General features: G+C 68.9%; 1 protein-coding gene across 7 annotated transcripts in view; it reads right to left on the bottom strand.

Annotated features, from left to right (window-relative positions):
- Positions 1–18325, bottom strand: part of TIAM1 (TIAM Rac1 associated GEF 1) — a 153273-nt gene that overhangs the window by 30345 nt on the left and 104603 nt on the right. For all 7 annotated transcript variants that reach the window (XM_045852403.1, XM_045852405.1, XM_045852406.1 and 4 more), the window contains 6 exons: positions 15852–15998; positions 14494–14568; positions 13559–13729; positions 9486–9590; positions 3844–3925; positions 2249–2335 (listed from right to left, as the gene is read on the bottom strand). In XM_045852403.1, the coding sequence (XP_045708359.1) occupies positions 2249–2335; positions 3844–3925; positions 9486–9590; positions 13559–13729; positions 14494–14568; positions 15852–15998 (667 nt within the window). The remainder of the gene's footprint in view (positions 1–2248; positions 2336–3843; positions 3926–9485; positions 9591–13558; positions 13730–14493; positions 14569–15851; positions 15999–18325) is intronic.

Genomic DNA, 18325 nt, shown 5'->3' with positions numbered 1-18325 from the left:
GGGGAGAAGATGCCGGTGTCCTGGCGGCTCAGAAGAGAGGAGTCTGGTTGTTGCTTTACAGACCCACTGGCAAACTTCCCTGGGGCGGGAAGTGGAGGCGGAGACAGGTGGTGGACTGCAGACACACAAGTTGGCCAGGCCCTCGGGTGTGCCGAGCCCCGCCTCTGGTTGCGCAGAACAGCAGCCGCCCAGGCGAGGGCTCACCTCCAACAGCCCGAGTCACACCCTGGCCATCTGGGCCCAGGTCTGCGACTCTCTACCATAAATCACTCCAAAAAATAGGGGGCCGGGGGGGGGGGGTGCGACGGAAAAGAAAGAACGTTTTTCTCATACCAGGGGTGGAATTCTGAGACACCAACCAGTCCATTTCTAAGTAAAAGATTTGAACTGAAAACACAAAACCTCTGTATATGAAAAGGTCACTTAATTTTTTTAAGGCTTCTCTTGGAGACAACCCTTTTGGTTCGACACCAGAGGCAGCAACGTCGGGAGCAACGGAGAGAGCCTTCGAATCCCAAAGCGCCCGTGAGGTTTGTGTCTACGAAGGGCCAGGCCCGCCGTGACGGCGGCGCAGGTGCATGGGGCTGAACGGCGGCCCCGAGAAGACACGCGTGTCCCCGAACCCGAGAGCGGGACCTCATTTGGAAGCGGACCCTCGCCACTGCAGCGACATCGGGGGCCTCGAGATAGGGTCGTGCCGGGGGTCTGACGGGCCCTCAAGCTTACAGCATCGAGAGGGCCCTTGTCTGAGATGCAGAAGAGACACACAGAGGAGCAGCCGTGCGGACGGGAGGCAGAGACGAGTGCTGCAGCCACGGGCCTGGGCCACCGGGAGCCCCCAGCGGCTGGCAGAGGCGGGGAGGATCCCCCGAGCCTCCGAGGCCTGGAGCTCCGAGGTCTGGCCGCCAGGACCAGGAGAGGTCAGCTTCGGTGGCTCGTAGCCCCCGTCTGTAAATCGGTCATGGAGGCGAAAGCAGGGGCTTGCGGGGAGAGAGAGACGGCCCGGCAGGGGTGAGCAAGGGCGAGCCTCGCCGGGGCCTCTGTCACACTGTCACCACGCGGCAGCCCTGTGACCGTGAGCATGTCACAGGCTCTCTCCCAGACCCAGAGTCCTCATAAGTGGGAGGGTTCAGGGGTTAAATGAGAGTCAGTCAAACAAGCCATGTGTGTGAGACTCTGGGCAAGAACTCAGGGAGCATCGGCTCACTGCTGACACCTGGTGGCAGAGACAGGAACGGGCTCCTTCCATAGGGACCCCACTGGCTGAGCTGGAGAAGGGGCTGAGACCACCATGCCCAGGGGCACCAGAGATGCATGTACAACACGCCCTCTGGGGTGACCACCATCGGTGTGGGCGCAGCCAAGGGCAGACCCAGACGCGAGCAGGGCTGGGAGGGGCAGGAAGACCGGAAGGAAGGAACCATCAGCCCCACGCAGCCCAGACTGAAAGCCCCCGGGGGCCCCCAGAGACAGGTAACGGAAAACCACAGCAGGGGCATCAGCACCGACACAGTGCCTGGGGGTACGCGCTGCACTCCACCCCCCAACCCCGCCACACCCCTCCTGGTCACCTCGGGCCTCTGCCCCGGCCATCCCAGGGTGACGGCCGGCCCGTGCTCCGCGCTGTGGCGGGCGGGGGCCCGTCCAGACCTGGGCGCCAGGACGTGCTGCTGGGAGCGAGGCTGCTGTGCAGCAGGTGACCGTGGACGCAGCGGAGGAGCAGGGAGTCCAGCGGCCGCGTGGGCCAGGACGCTCCCGGGGCTGTGCTGGGCTGGACGGCAGCCGCACATGCATCCGGCTCTGCCCCAGAACGTGGCCGGGCCTCGGCCCCCACTCTCCTGTCCCCATGTCCACCCCAGGGACGGCAGCGCAGCCCTGCTCTGAGGGTCCCGTCCGTGGGCTCTGGGCTCAGCGGTGGCAGCGTGGCCTCGCCCGACGGGGGCCGGAGCACGGGGGCTTCCCAAGTCCTGCGCAGGGTGAGCCAGGACCCCCAGCCTGTCCCGGGCGGTGGGGAAGGACGGCCACTTCCGGCGAGCGTGAGTGCCCCACCGGAGTCCGATTTGAAACCCAGGAGTGTGGCATTTCTTACACGCCTGACTGCACACAAGCCCGAAGTCCTCAGGTCCCTGACGAGACAGCATGCACACGGCCGTCCCAAGCACCTGGGCCCGTCCTCCCCGCCCACCGAGGGGACACTCGAGGCAATTTCAGACAGACGGACAGACAGACAGGGCACACGACGACTCACCTCTCTTGGACGCGAGCCCAGTGTCCTTCACGCTGTCCACGTAGCACCTCCAAACGCCGTCTTCATCCTCGGAGGACAGAAAAAACCCTGGGGACAAGGGACAGAGGGCACATCACGCTCTGAGCCTGAGCTGGCGGCAGCGCTGCTGGTGCGGGAGGCGGGGCTCAGGGCACCCTTCCCCCTGCTGCTCACTCAGCTCCCCGAGGCGGAGGGGAGGGTCTTCAGGTCCCTCTAAGGGAAGTCACCGCCACCCCGTGCACCGTCCTCTCAGCGCCCAGCAGCACCGGTGGGACACGGCTGTCTCGTTTACCCGGCTTGCCGGTAACCGCCACCGTGCGGCCCCCTCGGGCCCCTCGGTCTGTCTGTGCGGCGAACCCCTGTCCCAGGGCGTGTGTGCGTGTCGGTCCCTGCGTGCAGCCATGCTGGTGCTGATTCGAGCACAAGAACCCCACGGACAGGCTGAGCAACCGCTGCCTCGAGTCCAAGCCCGCGGTGAGGCCCAGCGACTCCACCCTCCACGAGTGTCTGGTCATCTCGCCCTCGCCCTGGTTCCCAGGGCGCAGAGCCCGCCCGCTGAAGACTCCTGGGCCCTGCCACGCCCTCCAAAACCAGGGCAAACAGGCCCCCAGACGGCAAGGGGCTTGGGGGTCTGGGTGCCTCAGCACTCCCAGTCCTCTGGCCACAGGCCCGGTCGCCCTGTCCCTGCGCAGGTCTCACGGGACGTCTCCCCTGACCGACCAGGGGACGACCCCAGCCTGGCCCCCGGGGCGGGATACCGCGGCGGGCACCGTGAAGGGCATGGGGAACAAACGCGGCTGTGAGGCGCGACGCGGAGCAGCTCCGGGAGGAAGCGGCCCCGTGAGGCCGACGTGTCTCGAGGCTGGCGGCGGAGGGAACGCGGCGGTGCGGCTGCCAGACGCACACAGAGGAGGAAACCCGGACGGCTCATGGCGGACTGCGTCGTGATGAGCGTCTGCTTTCTGTTCCGTTCACGGGCCCGGGGAACAGGTCCCCACACACAGGCCCAACCGCCACCACCCACGCCCACGCCGGCCGGAGCTCCCGGACTGACGGACGCAGGGAGCACAGGCAGTGCCGGTCTGAGTCCCCGCCTCAGTGGCTCGCTGTGCACCCCGCTCCTGGGGTGGCTGTGCCCCTCGGGCGACTTTTCAGGGGGCCCCCACGCCCGTGAAAACAAGGTCACACACGAGCTGGGCTTAGCGCAGGGCGTGCATCTGCATCTCCACAGAGAACGGTTCTTCCTCTCGGCTGTTGGGACAGGTGCGGAGCCAAGAGCTACGTCCAGGACAAGAATGGACAGAACTCATCCAAATCCAGGCGCTTTCTCCCTAAAACGTGACCCTTCTGCAAGCGCGGGGAAGGGGCGGGCAGCCCTCGGTCAGCAGTCAGACTTCCATGAGTCGGCGCTGCCCGCAGCACGCACCGCCCCGTCCGACCCGGCGCTGGGACCGGGAACCGCCCGGGCTCGGGGCAGCAGGGCCCCGGGCACACCGACAGCCTGGACGTGAGCGCGTGTTTGCACAAGCCCTACTCTGACCCGGCAGACGCCGAAGACCAGAGAGAAACACACGTACCGTAGTTGTCACCAGCCGCGTCCGACTTCTCCATCTGGATGTTCTGAGTGACTTTCGGACAAATTTCAATTTCTTTGTACAGCTGGAAATCACAAAGAAGAATCTAATCAGGACCCCATTGAGACACGTTAGAAACAGTCATCGTTTTGTAAATCTGTTTTTCACCATCCGTGCTCCCAGGCAGGTTTCCGTCACACCCCAGGGTGTTTCCTGAACCCTCGCGTCATGCCCCGAATGGAGCCACGGTCCCGGTCTCTGAATAGCTCCTCGACGCAACCCTGTGTCGCTCCAGGTGTCTCTGCTCAGCCGGCAGCCACCCCAAGGCCCCTGGGCCGGAGAAGGTGACTCGAGTCCAAGTCCGAGGAGGCCCTGCCCGGGGGCCAGCTGGCGGGAGCGCCAGCCTGCACACCAAAAAGCTACGGGGTCCCTCCGGGCTCGGGCCGTGCACAAGGGGCAACCAACCAATGTTTCCCTCTCCCCCCACCCCACCTTCCCTCTCAGACCAGTGCAACACCCTCGGGTGAGGGTCTGAAGGGAAAACACCAGGAAGAGGCTGGGTGGAAATTAGACTTGGGTGGTGAGCTCGCTCTGGTGTATAAAGCCGTTGAATCCTAACGTTGGGCACCTGACACGCCACGTCGTTACGCAAGTCACCTCAATAAAAATGAGTGAATCCAACCAACATCCAAGAGGTCAGGGAGAGGTCACGGGACCCTGACGTGGGACCCACGGAAACGGGACGGTCTCGGGGCTTCCGCTCCGCTCTGCCCACACACGGTCCGCCCCGAGTGCGCGGCAGGGCCCAGAGGCCCAGACAACGCACGGCAGGAGACAGACGGACAGCAGTCAGAGACGGGGACGGGGACAGGGGACGTTCTCCCACAGCCACGGGGCCGCACCAGCCTCACCCAGGAGCCCCGAGTGCACCCCCGGACCGACCCGACCCTCCAGGAGCCCTGGGAGGCCCGGGCTCACGGAGCAGGAAGCTCGTGTCAGGGAATGTCCCTGGCGCCTCCTCTTCGCACACCGGAACCGTCACCACCATGGACAGTAACTTGGGACGGGGCCCCTAAGTCACCGGCGACCCCATTACAGCTGCAGAGAAGGCGGCGGCAGGGGAGGCACTTTCTCCCCGAGCCTGTGCAGCCAGGAGGGTGGGCCCGGGTCTGAGCCCTCCCTACCCCTCCCACCGAGATGGGACAGCCGAGGGCCACTCCCAACACCGACGACCGAAGTCCCAAACCGAGCGAAGGTGTCGGAGCCGTCAGGAGCTCAGGGGCTGCCGCTCGGCCCGGCAGCGCGCAGTCCGGGTCTCCGGTCCCCGAAAGCGCAGCCCTTCTGTCAGTGCCGCCTCCCGGCAGGCAGGCGGGAAAGGGCGCCGGCTTTCCTGCCGCTCTTCCAGGGCACCCCGCAGGCGGTCGAGGTGACCACCGCGGCCACGAGGGTTCAGAAGGCGAAGAGCAGCCGGGACGGGAGCCCGGGAAGTGGGGAGGCAGGGACCGGAGGCCCCGGCCGGCCGGTCCTCCCCGCACGGCCACGCCGCCGCAACCTCGACCGGGACAGGACGCGGCCCCTCCACGGCAGCGCGCTGCGTGAGGGCGGGACTCACGGGGCCTCACTGTCACACCTTGGAAGCACTGCGCACACAAAACAGTTCTGCAGCTGAAGAGATCAGCCATGACACTGACCTTCAGTTCAGGACACACGGTCACCGAGGTCACGACCACCACACAGATTCAAGCTCTCGACGAGCAAGCGACCTCGCGCGGTGTGTGTGCGCAGCTGCTCTGGGCCAGACCCACGTTTCCCGGCGTCCCCGGGCCGCTCTCCCCACTAGGGGGCAGCACGTCCCCGCTCGGCCCCGGAGCCTCCGGGCCGTCCCCGGGTTCTGCGAGGAGCGGTGGGCACAGCCCCGTGAACAACCTCCCGGTCCGTCCACAGCGCACCCCCGCTCTGCAGCGGGGGGGGGGGGAGCCCTCGGGCGTCTTCCCCCATCTCGGACGCGCAGTTCAGAGCACTGCCCAGGCCCCTGAGCCACGGTACCCCCTTAGGCTGAAGTTCAGTCTGACAAAAGCACCCCAGAACACCTGAGATCTCCAGAAGGGCCTGTGCATCACAGCGCACGCCCCACGTGCCCGCTGCGTCCGGACTAGAGACACTGGAACTCGAGTTTCTATGCGCACGCGCGCACCCGTGACGGCGGAGAAGGCTCCCTCACCCCCTCACCCCCTGCGTTCCATCCGATCAGCCAAGGTGGCGCGTTTTCCCTCTTTTCAAAAGCCGGATTAAAAGATCGTCAGATCGGAAGGAGTAACTGATCACTCAGTCTCGAGTTGTACACAACCCTGACCTCTTCCCGACCTCTTCCCGCCACATCTCCCTTGGGGGCCTCGGCCAGACCCAACGCTCCCCACGGCCTGAGCCGCAGCTCACCGGCCTCCTGCCCTTCAGCCTGAGGGCCACACGCCGGCACCTCGAGCGACGGAAGCTGAAGCGAGTGACACCCTCCTCACCCGAGACTCCCCTTGCTCACCGAGACCCTCTGTGGTTGGGCCCACGCCCCGCCCCCTCACCCCCTGCACCCCCAGAGCTCCAGGCCGCGCCCACAGACCCCCCCCAGACCTCCCCCCAACACCACCCCTGCGGCTCACTCACCTCCGTTCGGACGTCACCAGGTCTGAGCACAGAGCACCTGCTCCGTCCCCGCGAACTTGCACGCCGCTCTCCGGAGGGGCAGACCCCCTGGGCACGCCCCAGCGCCCACAGCAGCTGTGGCCGTGCCGGGCACGCAGCACACGCGGACACACAGCACACGCGGAGCCCACACCGGCTGCACGGATGCACAGACCGCCCGTCCTGTCTCCGCAGACCCTTCCCTCCGCTGCCCTGGCCTGGGGAACACGCGTGACGTGGCCCCGAGGAACGCCCGTGTCTCCACACCCCACCACCGCTCACGGACCGGCCCACGGCCAGCTCATCCCACACACCACACGTCGTAGGACACAGAGGACTCGGGGACAGCCATCAACAGACGGGTCCCGCTGGAGGACGTGACCTCAAACGCCGCGGCCACCCTCGTCTGTCCAGCACTGGCCAGCGGTCAGCGTGGACCCCACGGGGCCGTGTGGGGACTGGCGCTCGCCCAGTCAGGAGCCCCAGGCCGAGTGGGCGCGCTCCCCAACGGCCCCCGGGACGCTGCAGGCTCAGAACGCCCGCGGCAGAAGGACGTGACCCCCAGCGGACGCCCTCACGCAGGCAGCGCATGAGGCCGGGCACCCACGGATGGAACCCGCGGGGCAGGCAGCCGCACGGGGAATAGCAGCAGCGCCACCCACAGGCGGAGCGCAGCATCTGCGGCAGCCACAAAGCACCTCGGGCAACACTCACAGCGGCAGCCGCACCCCCCGGATCCGGTCGCGGACGGAACCTCGGCTGCTCCACCAGCCCGGGCTGCGGCTCTGCCCACTCAGCGGCAGCTGGCGGACCCGCCGCTGGGCCGAGTTACTCACCGAGGTGACCGGTGAGCGCCTGTGCTGTCATCGTGTTAAAAGTGTAGACCACGCAGGTCGACCCAGGCACCTCGCCCTAGGTCAGCTGAACACGCCCTCGGGGGTGGGCCTGGAGGCTCCGCCCTCAGAACCCCGGAGCTAAGGACAGGGCGCAGCCGGGGCGCGAGGGGCAGACCACCACTCATCCCGGGGGCCACCAGAGCGGGTGTGTGCTCCCTCAGGGACGGCTGCGCTGGGGGCCGTCTGCAGCAGTTGAGAAGGGACGCCGTGGTCCCCATGTCATAGATTCTTTTCAGAAAGTGCACCTATGACACGTCCACAGGACTGCAGGCACGAACCGTCCCCGGCAGTGGCCGAGGCCGCGAGACAGCTGACCCCCAAGGACAATGTGAGCGACACGGCTCCCACAGGAGTCGCACCGAGCGCCCATGGCGGGCGGGCTGCACGGGGAGGACCTGGAAGCGGCGTGGTGGGGACCCCCGTCCTTCCGGGCAGGGGCGCGCTAACCCCGGCACGCCGAGGCGGCGCCAGGAGCTCCCCCAGCCCGACCAGCACGGCACTGCTGGCACAGGAGAAAGGGCTCCCCACTCCGAGAGCAGGTGCTGGCCGGGGCTTCCCCGGGGGCCGGAGGCGGGCTCATCGTGGTGATCGTGCAGGCAAGGCATCGTGGGAGCAACGCAGAAACCCACCCTTCCACGCATTTCGGTGAAAGCACGTTAAGGGACAGGAGGAAACCTTTTAGGAGAACAGAAACTTTCTAAATCATAGCTGTACTGATTTGTCAGAACTCATCAGTTGTGTGCTTAAAATTGGTGAGTGTTCTTGTACAGTAAGTACAACTGGAAGGAGTTGATTGAGCCCTGGCTGGTGTGGCTCAGTGGACTGAGTGCCGGCCTGTGAACCAAGGTGTGCCCAGTTCGATTCCCAGTCAGGGCCCATGCCTGGGTTGCGGGCCAGGTCCCCAGTAGGGGGCATGCAAGAAGCAACCACCCATTGGTGCTTCTCTCCTTTCTCTCACCCTTCCCCCAACTAAAACTAAATAAAATCTTTAAAAAAAAAAAAAAGGTTGATTGAAAACAGAATTCCTACTAAATTCAAACCACACACTTCCCCTTCCCAAAGGCGGTTCCCTGGGTCCAAGCTTTCAGTTCTGCTTTCTGCAGGGACAGGCTGCTGCTGCTGCAGGGGCACTGTGGCCACGCCCACGACCACACCCCAGCCCACGCCCACGCCCTGGGGCAGCTTGGGAGGGGGGGCCTCGGGAGCCCAGAGCCGGCAGCGCCCCCTCCAGGCCACACTGGCTCCCTCCCGCCCCTCTCCGGGGGCTGCACATGCGCCCCTGGGTCAGCAGGCAAGAAGAGCGTGTCCCTCCGTTACACCACAGCAGCCAGGTACCGAGCCTCCGCGGTGTGAGCCCTGACCTCCCCTCCTCACAGGATCTCGGAGACCGGCGTTGCCACCTCGCGTTGTGCCAGCAGCACGCCACCAGGAGGCGCCGAGTCAGCGAAGAGCCCAGGCGCAGTGAGGACCCCAGTTTCTCCACCCCCGGAGAAACGCAGACACTGTTCCTCGTCCTGGGCTCCAGCTCGGAGCTGCGAGAGGCGGGGCCTGCGCCTCACCGGCAGCTTCTTCGCTCGGCCGGACCGGACACTTCGGCCCCCACCGGCGGGAGAGGCTCACGAGGAGCCGGCCTCGTGCTGCCTTTCCACCGAGTCCCCGGGCGAAAACGGAACCACGGGGAACCGCGCTCCAGGGCGGCTCTGGGCCTCCCTCCCTCGGACACCGAGGTGCGCACCTCGCACAGACAGAGGTGGCGTTCCACTCTGCGGGAGCCCGTGGGACGCAGGGCCACCCCCACCACCCCAGGTCGCCCCCACCCCACCGCCCTCCCCAAGGCTCGCTGCCGTTGGAGCTCTCTCCGCTGCCCCGCCCGCACTCAGCACGAGCACACGTGTGGCTCGGGCCCCGACTCCCGCACGGCGGACACGCACAGCAGCCACACGCACACAGCAGCCACACGCACACAGCAGCCACACGCACACAGCAGCCACACGCACGCACAGCAGCCACACGCACACAGCAGCCACGCGCACACAGCAGCCACGCGCACACAGCAGCCACGCGCAGCATTACCAGCTCGTAGAGGTCCTCCTCCGGCCGGGGCACGTAGTGCTGGGCTCCGCGCTCCGTCAGGAAGTTCAGCCGCAGGTAATGAGCCGAGGGGTCCAGCTGGTGTGCCTGGGACGGGGTGGGGAAGGGGGTCCAGCAGTGAGCGGGGGTCGCACACGTCCACCAGCACACGTCTCGGACTCCCCAGAGTGGTGCAGGTTTGGGGTTTTTCTTGGGGGGCAGGGGCAGGGTAAGGTTTCCAAGAGGCTCACATCCAAACCCACACTGGGCTCGGTTCTCACCCAACACACGGCTGGCGTTCTGTGGTGCCTCAAGGCTCACCTCGCCGGCCTGAGTCATTTCGGCTTTTAACTCAGGTTCTGCAGCAAAGGCCAACAGACCCCATAGGCCCTTCCACGCCGTTCCAAACCCACGGCGGCGACCGGAGAACCAGGCGGCGAGAATGCCCAGGACGCCCCAGCAGTGGCCGAAGCGCAGCCGAGCCAGGGCCCGGCTCCAGCCGCACGGGGACGGCAGACAGCCGTGCGGCCCCCTCGGCACACCAGCCCGCAGGGTAACCCCCCACCACAGACGGGACACGCTCGGCCCTTGTCCTCCGGAGGTCCGTCCTGAAGACGCGGCAGATGAAGCCGCGGTGCCTGGAGTTTGCCCCCAGAGCGCCCCGGAGCCGGGTGGGAGTGAGGGGAGAACAGGGTGGGGACCGGGCAGCCCCGGGGCGGGCGGGGGGACACGAGGGCTCGTTCCCTTTGTGCTCTGCTTCCTCCCACGTTCGGAATTCTCCCCACACACGTCCTCACTCCAGAAGCTCCACTGAGGACAACTGTTTCAGCCTAAGTGGAGTCAATTCTCACCCATTTGATGCTCTTTTTACTTACCCCGCCTCCCCCTGTACATTGTTAAGGCCAAACTAAAAATGTCCCAATAATTGTCTCCGCAACGGTCACTGAACGGCAGGGAGAAACCTCCCAAGTGTGCCGGACGCGGCGTGGGCACCGCAGCTGCGGACACCGAGGCACGGGGGTGCCCGCAGGGCCCCGCGGCCCGGGCGGCAGCTCGCCGAGTGGGGGTGCGTGCGCACAGGCCCCTGCACTGGGGAGGCAGGCCCCTTCGGCGCTCCCAGCGGGAGGGCAGGGCGCTCTCCATACGCACCCCTGGGGACCCGACGTGGGCCCCGCGAGCGGAGTGGGGTCGGAGGCCAGCGCGCCCCCGTGCCTTTGGGCTCCGCTGTCCGCACTGCAGGTCAGGGAGGCCCGGCGTCTGACGGGCCAGACCGTCCGTGTCGGGACGGTGGGGGCGGGCAGGGGGCAGGCGGGGAAGCCCAAGGCAGGAGAACCTGCACGTGGGCGCCCCGCAGGGGAGAGACAAGCGGGGACACCTCCCTCCCACGGCAAGCCCTGAAGCGGAAGCGAGAACCCCGGCAAACCCCCAGCTTACGAGGGAGGCGAGAGGAAAAGGGAAATGAAACCGGGCCCTTGGAGGACAGACACCCCGGCATCTCCTCAAGGGGCCCTGCCTGCCCCCGAGGCCTCGGGGTGGGGAGTGCTGATGAGAACAGAGGGCCTCGGCACCCACGAGGGGCCAGTGAGCTCAGGCCCTCCCACCGCCCACATGCAGTGGGGCCCGGGGCCCGGGAACCGCCGAGGGCCGGGCTCAGGGTGGGCGACAGTGCGGAGAGCACGGGTGGCGAGCACACCCGGCGGCGGCAGTGAGGGTGCTTCCTCCCGCCGCCCTGGACCGCCGCACGCTCCAGAGGCCCTCAGGTCACAGGGCGCCTGCACAGCGCGGAGAACCAGGCCGCGGGCCTGCAGCAGACACAGACGCTGGGGCGGCCCCGCGACCTGGGGCCCCGAACACGTGAGGTGGGGCGCCGCTCCGCCGGGTCCTCCCACTGCTGGGTCCCCCCGATTCCGGCAGATGTGGCTCTGCTACAGCCCCCGTGGGTCACGGCTGCTGTGACCACGGAAGGCCCTGCGGAACCAACGCGGTCCGAGCGTCGGAACCCCGAGGGCGGCCCTCGGCTCCTCGAGTGTCTGCGAGGAGTCGGCGTCGGCGTCCGGGCGGGGCAGCAGATCCCAAACCGCAGAGACGACCTCAGCAGGCGGGGCTGGCCGGCTGCCGCCCGCTCCCCGCTGCCAGGCGTGCCGACCCGGGAGCAACGCAGTCTGAACGGCGCACAGCCGTCCTCGGGGCACCGTCGCCGGTGTCACTCAGACGGCGCCTGCGTGGCGTCCCGGCGCCGTGGCGTGGACTGGGCCCGGAGACCGGCGTCCGGTGGGGCGGGTGTGTTTTTCAGTGCGCGTCTCACCGCGGTGCCTTCCGTGGGTGGAGCAGGAGAACACGACGCAGAGAGAGTGTTCAGTGGCCGTCTGAGGCGAACGGGACAGGGGAGGGCCCTCCGCTCCTGCTCACGGCCCCTCGGCCGGGCTTCCCCGGGGACCACCGGTGCGCACAGGGGCCGCCGCAGCCTCCCGTCCCTGAGCGCACGGGACGTGAGCTCGGGCCGCCACACGCTGCGTCTGCCTTCGCTTCCGCACCCTGGCAGACGGCGCGGAGGATCCAGGGGCAGCGGATCCTGGGGGCGGCGACTTTTCGTTGGGGGTCACTGGGTCCCACCAGTCACGACAGTGCAGAGCTCCGCCCCGGCCCCTGCTCCCAGCTGAGGCCGGGGCCCCCGTCGCTGCCTGGAGGCTGGTCTATGAGGCGCTCGCAGCTCGAGGGAAAAGCGCAGCCCAGCCTGCGCCCCCCCCGCCGCTCGGGACGGACCCGCACCACTCCACGGGGTGCGCCCTGAAGGGGGGAGCTCACCCACAAGGGAGCGCGTGCAGAAACCCCCGAGGGACCGACTCTGCACAGCACTTAAAATGCACGAACGAGAGCAAAAACTCCACTGTCTTCGAGAAGCCAGGACCCGAGGCAGGAAGGACACGGAGCTCGCACCACAGGCTGCTGCTTCTCGCCCCCGAGGGCCGGCCCGGCCCTCTCCTCCCTCACGCAGCCCACCCAGAAGGCTGAGCGGCCCGCCCACAGAGGGAGCCGGCCTTGCTCCGCCCACAGGCCCTGGTGACCCCGAGGTGACACAAAACTCGCACCCACGAGGTGCTGTGCTGAAGGAGGGGGTCCCCAAAACGCCCCTCACCCGCAGAAAGCGCCTCCCCCTCCCCGACAGGGCCTGGGGGCGACTGCCTCCCTGGCAGTCCGGTGGCTGTCCTCCTGGCCCAGAGGGCGCATGCGCACGCCCAGGTCGCGGGTGGGCGGGGTGCCGCCTCCGCACCCGCCTGGGGTCTGCGCTCTGGCAAGAGGCTCAGGAGGCCCCCGGGGCCACACGGCCCCATCCGGTCCGGGGCGGGGGGGTGGGGAGCCGTGCTCGTGCCCTCGCCCGAGGACCACCGGTGGGCTGGGCCGTCCCGTGGAGCCGCCCTCTGTCCCCACCCCCCCACCCCCGCCCGAGGTGGCCCCCTGCGCACCGTCAGGGGCGGAGAGCGAGCCGGGCGCCCCTCCACCCGAGAGACAGACGGAGGAGGGTCTGCAGCCCGCGGTCAGCAGCAGGGACGTCAGACGTGAGGTCAGACGGCGGACCGCCGAGCCCGTGCGCTCTCCCGGGCAGAGGCCCCCGCCACCACGGGCCTCGCGCTCGGGCTCCCTCCGGCGCTCCCCTCACGACGCCCACGGCCCGCCCAGGAGCGGGTCGCCAACCCCGCCCCCGTGCGACGCCGTGGCACACGCGTGTGCGCGCACACGCCGCAGGGCCAAGGCCTGAAGGTCTGCGGCGGGAAAGCAGCCCCCCGCCGGCAGGGCCCCTCGCCTCTCGCTTCCCAGGGCTTCCGCGGGGCCCACCTGACGGACGGACTGACGGACGGACAAGCTGCTCGCAGAGCAAACACGCAACACGCGTGCTGGACGCAGAAGAGCCCTGGCCTCCCTGGGGCGGAGAGCCCGCTGCACTGCGTCCTGACCCCCAGGAGCCCGGAGCTGTGTGACGCGCCAGGGTCCCCGCCCGGCCCCCGGCACCACCGTGCCCGCCCAGGAGCCCCCGGTCCCACCGCCTGCACCAGGACAGGAGCCCTGAGCAGCCCTACCTGGCAGATCAGCTCCAGGGTGTCCCGGGCGGTGTCCCCCGGCCGGACGACCGTCAGGGCGGACTGGCTGTTGGGCAGAGAGAACCAGGACGGCGCGAAGTGCTCGTGGACCCAGAGGTCGCCGTCAGGGTTGTGCTGGTGGACGCCGGGCAGGCCCGACTCCTTCTCCATCTGCGGCGAGACGCCGAGTCGTGGGGCAGCCGCGGGTGGGGCCCAGCGACCTCAGCCCCCGGGGGGGCGGGGGGGGGGCACCGCGATGACCCGCCCCCAGAAAAGGGCCCCACGCGAAGGAGGCGGGCAGCCGTGACGGACCCAGGGGACCCTGGGGAGAGGAGAGGAGTGCCGAGGAAGGAGCGGAGTCGGGGGGGTCCTCAGGCCTCACACCCGGTCAGAACGCCCCTGAGCGCAGCCACACTGCCTCAGAGTCGGGGGCCCAGAGGGCCGCACGAGGTCTCGGCACAGCGCAGAGCACCCCAGACAGAGAGGCTGCTGGGTGCCGACACCCAGATGTCCACCTCGGAGGCTCAAACAGGTGGCCCGGGAAACAACCAGCACTTTCTACGGGCCTCCGAGCGGAGGGGGCCGCGGGCCCCTTAAACCCGAGCACAAGACGACCTGAGCCGGCGCTGCCTCCACCGAGCGCGCGTCTGGGGAGACAGGCGCACCTCCCGCTACGCAGCCTGCTACCGGGACAGCGCTCCGACGTTCCCGGGATGAGACAGCGTGGCGGGGGGACGCCCGCTCTCGGGGACCAGCACTGGAGACGCCGTGTCTCGTGCCGACCAGGGCTCAAACACGGGGTGCCCCGGCCCCCTGGTGCGCCTGCTCCCTGGCTTCACAGATCTGGCCGTTTCAGCTGGGGGTACCGAGTGTGCTCGACTTTAGGACCCGAGGGGCCACGGCACTGCTCACGTGGGTGCACCTGCAGCACTCACCTTGCCGTCTGGGGCGGTGTCGTCGAAGACCCCCTCCAGAGACTGCTTGACGGCGTCAGGCCCGTCCCCGAACACCTGCGGGCACACCGGCGTGGTGAGGAGGGCCGTGGGGGCAGGCGGGGGGGGGGGGGGGTCAGGGGGGGATGGGAACTCGGGCCCGGCCACGCACAGGCGTCGCGGCGGCCTGGGACCCGCCGACAGCAGATCCGGGCGCGGGCTCTGCGGAGCACGGTGGCGGCCTGTGCCTGCCACGACAGAGGGTCACCGCACGTGACGCCTGGGCCCCCAAAGGGGGGAAGCTGAGGGCGCGCCCGCCTCCTGCGGCCTCCTGCTCGGCTGCACCGACGCGGCACTGACGGCCCCGCCGCCCCGTCAGCGCACACGGACGCACACCCCACGCTGCCCCTCCCCCGAGACCGCAGGACACGCCGTGTGACACCCAGTCCCGTGCGCCCGTCGGGTCGCCTGAGGTCCCGTCGATGCTCCTGACACCCCAAGTTCAGGTGACAGGTGGGGTCGGCAAAGGACCCAGCACGCCAGCTTTCGGGGTTCACCTCTCCCTCCACTTCGGTTCCTAAGTGACGGGGGGGCTGAGACCAGCAGAACCTCCCCGAGTCGGCCGTCGGCGCCTCTCTCTGCGCGAGGCCCCGTGTGACGGTCGCAGCGGAGAGCATCGCCGTGACTCCGCATGCTCCGGCCTCGTCCCCAGCCACTGCCCGCCGCCCACGGAGGGGACCCTCCCCTCCCAGAGGACGGCTGCTGCCCCCGCCCCCTGGTCCCGAACCCCAAGCCCCTGCCAGGCAGGCTCCTTCCTCCAAGCCAGGCGACGGGGTGACGCCGAGGGTCCTGGAAGCGGCTCCCGCGGGAAGCAACAAGGCTGCCGCTCCTCAGGTGCCCCCGAGGGCGCCTCGAACCCTGGCACGGGGGGAGGGGAGGCCTGAGGGGCATGAGCTCTGCCAGCAGCAGGGCAGCCTGGACGTCAGCCCCAGAAAGTCAGGGCTGACCACCAGGTGTCCGGGGGCCCAGGCTGAGGAGGCTCCCGGGCCAGGTGCCCCCCGGCTCAGCCACGGAGCCCTGCCCTGCTCAGGGGACACGCTGCATGCCTGTGGCGGCCCTGGGCCGGGCCCGGGAAGGACGCAGTGGGAGCCTGGGGATGGGTGGGCGAAGGGCGGGGCGGGCGCCAGGGCCCATGCTGTCTGCCTCAGCATCTCCGCCGGAGACGGACCCTGTGTCAGCAGCAGGCTCTCGGGGATCCTCAGCGTCAACAAAGGAACGCCCATGTGCCCCCCCCACTCACCCACCCCCACCCCCACAGTGAGGGGAGCCACCATGCCCGCCACCCCACCCCCAGAACCCACCTGGTTGATGCTGGGGTGCCCCTGCTTCTTCTTGGAGGTGGTGTCCAGGCCCCACAGGGAGGAGAACCGGCTCCGCCGCTTGCTGGCCGGCCGGGGCGTGGCCTGCGTGCGCCGCCGCACTCCCGTCTCCCCGGTGCGTGCCGCCACCTGAGAGTGCGGGTGGGGGAGACCGCGGGCAGCAGTCAGGCCTGCCCCCCAGGCCCCGGCCCCCCCCCCAAGCCTGAGCATGGAGCCCACGGCCCTGCCCGGCACCCAGGGAGGCGCGAGGCCGGCACGCCCCGTCCCTGCTGCACACGTCAGGGACGGCGCACGAGACCTCCAAGGAACGTTTCTCGGGACCCCGTCCTACGGTCGCGGGCTGGGCACGTGCACCGGGGGCGACTGGCCGCACACTGAGACCCCCCAGCGCCGCAAAGCCGCCGCTGCGCCGGCGGCCAAGTCCGCACCCGGCCCCTGCGCGCCCACCTGACGTCTCCGCTCACCGACCCCCCCAGCCCCTCCACGGAGCTTCCTCAGCAGTCCCGGAGACCACCCCCTGAGCAGACCAGTGACCTGACCTGCCCATCGCCCCCAACACCACGCGCTCCTGCCGCAGGCGCAGGAGCCGGAAAGGCACCGGGCTGGGGGCCGGGAGACAGGAAGTCGGCTAAAGGCCCACGTGGGAAGCAGGAACCGTGCTGAGATGGGGTCTCCCTTCACCCTCCCAGACCCCCCTTCCTGGCAGTGGGAGGCCCAGAGGGCAGTGTGAGGACGGAAGGTCCCGGGAGAGGGGGCCCTCCGCTGGCCCCGCAGGCCCGGGCTCTGGGTGCGAGGGCAGTGAGAGCCGTGTCCTGCCTGCTTCCGAAGGAGGAGCCAACCCCACCGAGACGCTGGCACGCCGCCAGCGCCCGCCGCGGGTCTCAGAAGGGGCCACCCCGAGTTCAGCGTGCCAGGTTACCCGAGCGGCCACTGCGCTCTCCGAGGGGAACGCACGTCCTCCCCAGGCTGACACGTGGCGTGGACTCCACCCTCGGGGGGTGCGCTGCGTCCCGGGGTCTGCAGACACTTGGCCGGGACATCTTGCCGGTCTGCCCATGGCACCCCCTGCCCCAAGACACGGAGAGCCAGGACGCACAGCCAGGCGGCCTGGGAGCAGAAGGCCCAGCCCGGCCCGTGCTGAGATGGACGTCCGGGAAACCCCGCGTCCTCGAGCCCCCGACGGGCAACTCCCCGTGGGACAGCCGGCTGCTGGCCGGCGCGGCCCTGACCACAAGAACAGCGGCCGACCCGCCTGCTGCTCCCAAACATCCCTCGGCCGAATGAACAAGTAAACCAACAAGCACCAGAAGGCCACACCACGGCCCCGTCGGTGACAACTGCAGGGACACGGACGGACGGACGGACGAGAACAGAGACCCGTGCCGTCGCCAACCCTCTTGGCCGCCAGCCACCCGGCGGGTTCGGCCCCCCCAGCACACGGGCTGCTCCCGGGTGGCTCCCACGGTGCCGGTTCTGTGCCACCAGGGCCTCGGGAACCGCTGCCCCCAGGACAATGGTGCACACCCTGAGCCGAGGGGCTCTGAAGAGAGAAGCTGCCAACCCGAGAGGACCAGCGTGCGGGCTCTGCAGGGGTCGGCGCCCAGACAGCCGGGGGACTCGGCCGCTCCCCTCGGCTGCCACGAGAACCGAACGAGGACCGCTCCCCAGGGGCACACTGGCCCCTTCGGGGGTCACTGCAGGTTCCCGGTGTCCACAGGCCCTCCCGGGCGCAGGACTGACCTGCTCCGACGCCCCCCGCCCCTCCCCCAGCACGGCCGCCCGCACAGCCCGCCCCCCGCCCTCCACGGACAAAGGGGGAGACAGGTGCGGACACAGGCTGGATCGAGGGCCGCTCGGGCCCCGGGGGAAGAGCATTCCCTGGGTCAGAGAACACCGACAGGAGGTGAAAGCAAACACCCGGGAACTCAGACAGAGCCTCCCCTGCCTGGGCACCCCCGCCCGCGGTCTGCGGGACAGGGACGGACCCCCCCAAGGAAAGCGTGCGGGGGCCTGTGGGCGTGCAGCCGCGCATCACTGCAGCCACGCACGGGGCAGGGACAGCGAGCAGTCGCACAGGCAGCTCGAAATCCTCTTCTCTCAGGTTCCCGGCCCCCCAGCCCCGCCTCTGGGGCAGCGGGCTCTCCTTTCAGAGCCCGCTGCCCCCCGAAGGAAAGGGCCCCAACCACAGCCCCCGAGACAGAGGAACCGAGAGGGTCAGAGATGGCAGGACACACTCCCTCGGGCACAGCTTTCGGGGGGGGGCGGGGGGGGGCCTGTGAGAGCACTTCCACCCTGATTCACCTCTGAATCGGTGCACGGGGGTCTGGCCAAGTTGCGAGTTAGGGTCGGGGTCTCAGAAGCAGCCCCAGAGCCACAGGCCGGTGCCGGATTTGTCCGTCGGGCTCCGAGACCGCCCCTGCTAAAAACAGGGCTCCGCGCCCGCTGGGGAGTGCGCA

The sequence above is a fragment of the Phyllostomus hastatus genome, unplaced genomic scaffold, assembly GCF_019186645.2.
Source record: "Phyllostomus hastatus isolate PE091 unplaced genomic scaffold, TTU_PhHast_1.1 phas_contig_948, whole genome shotgun sequence".
NCBI classification, from domain to species: domain Eukaryota; kingdom Metazoa; phylum Chordata; class Mammalia; order Chiroptera; family Phyllostomidae; genus Phyllostomus; species Phyllostomus hastatus.
The sequence above is the reverse complement of the archived record's forward strand: the minus strand, read 5'-3'. Positions and strand labels throughout refer to the sequence as shown.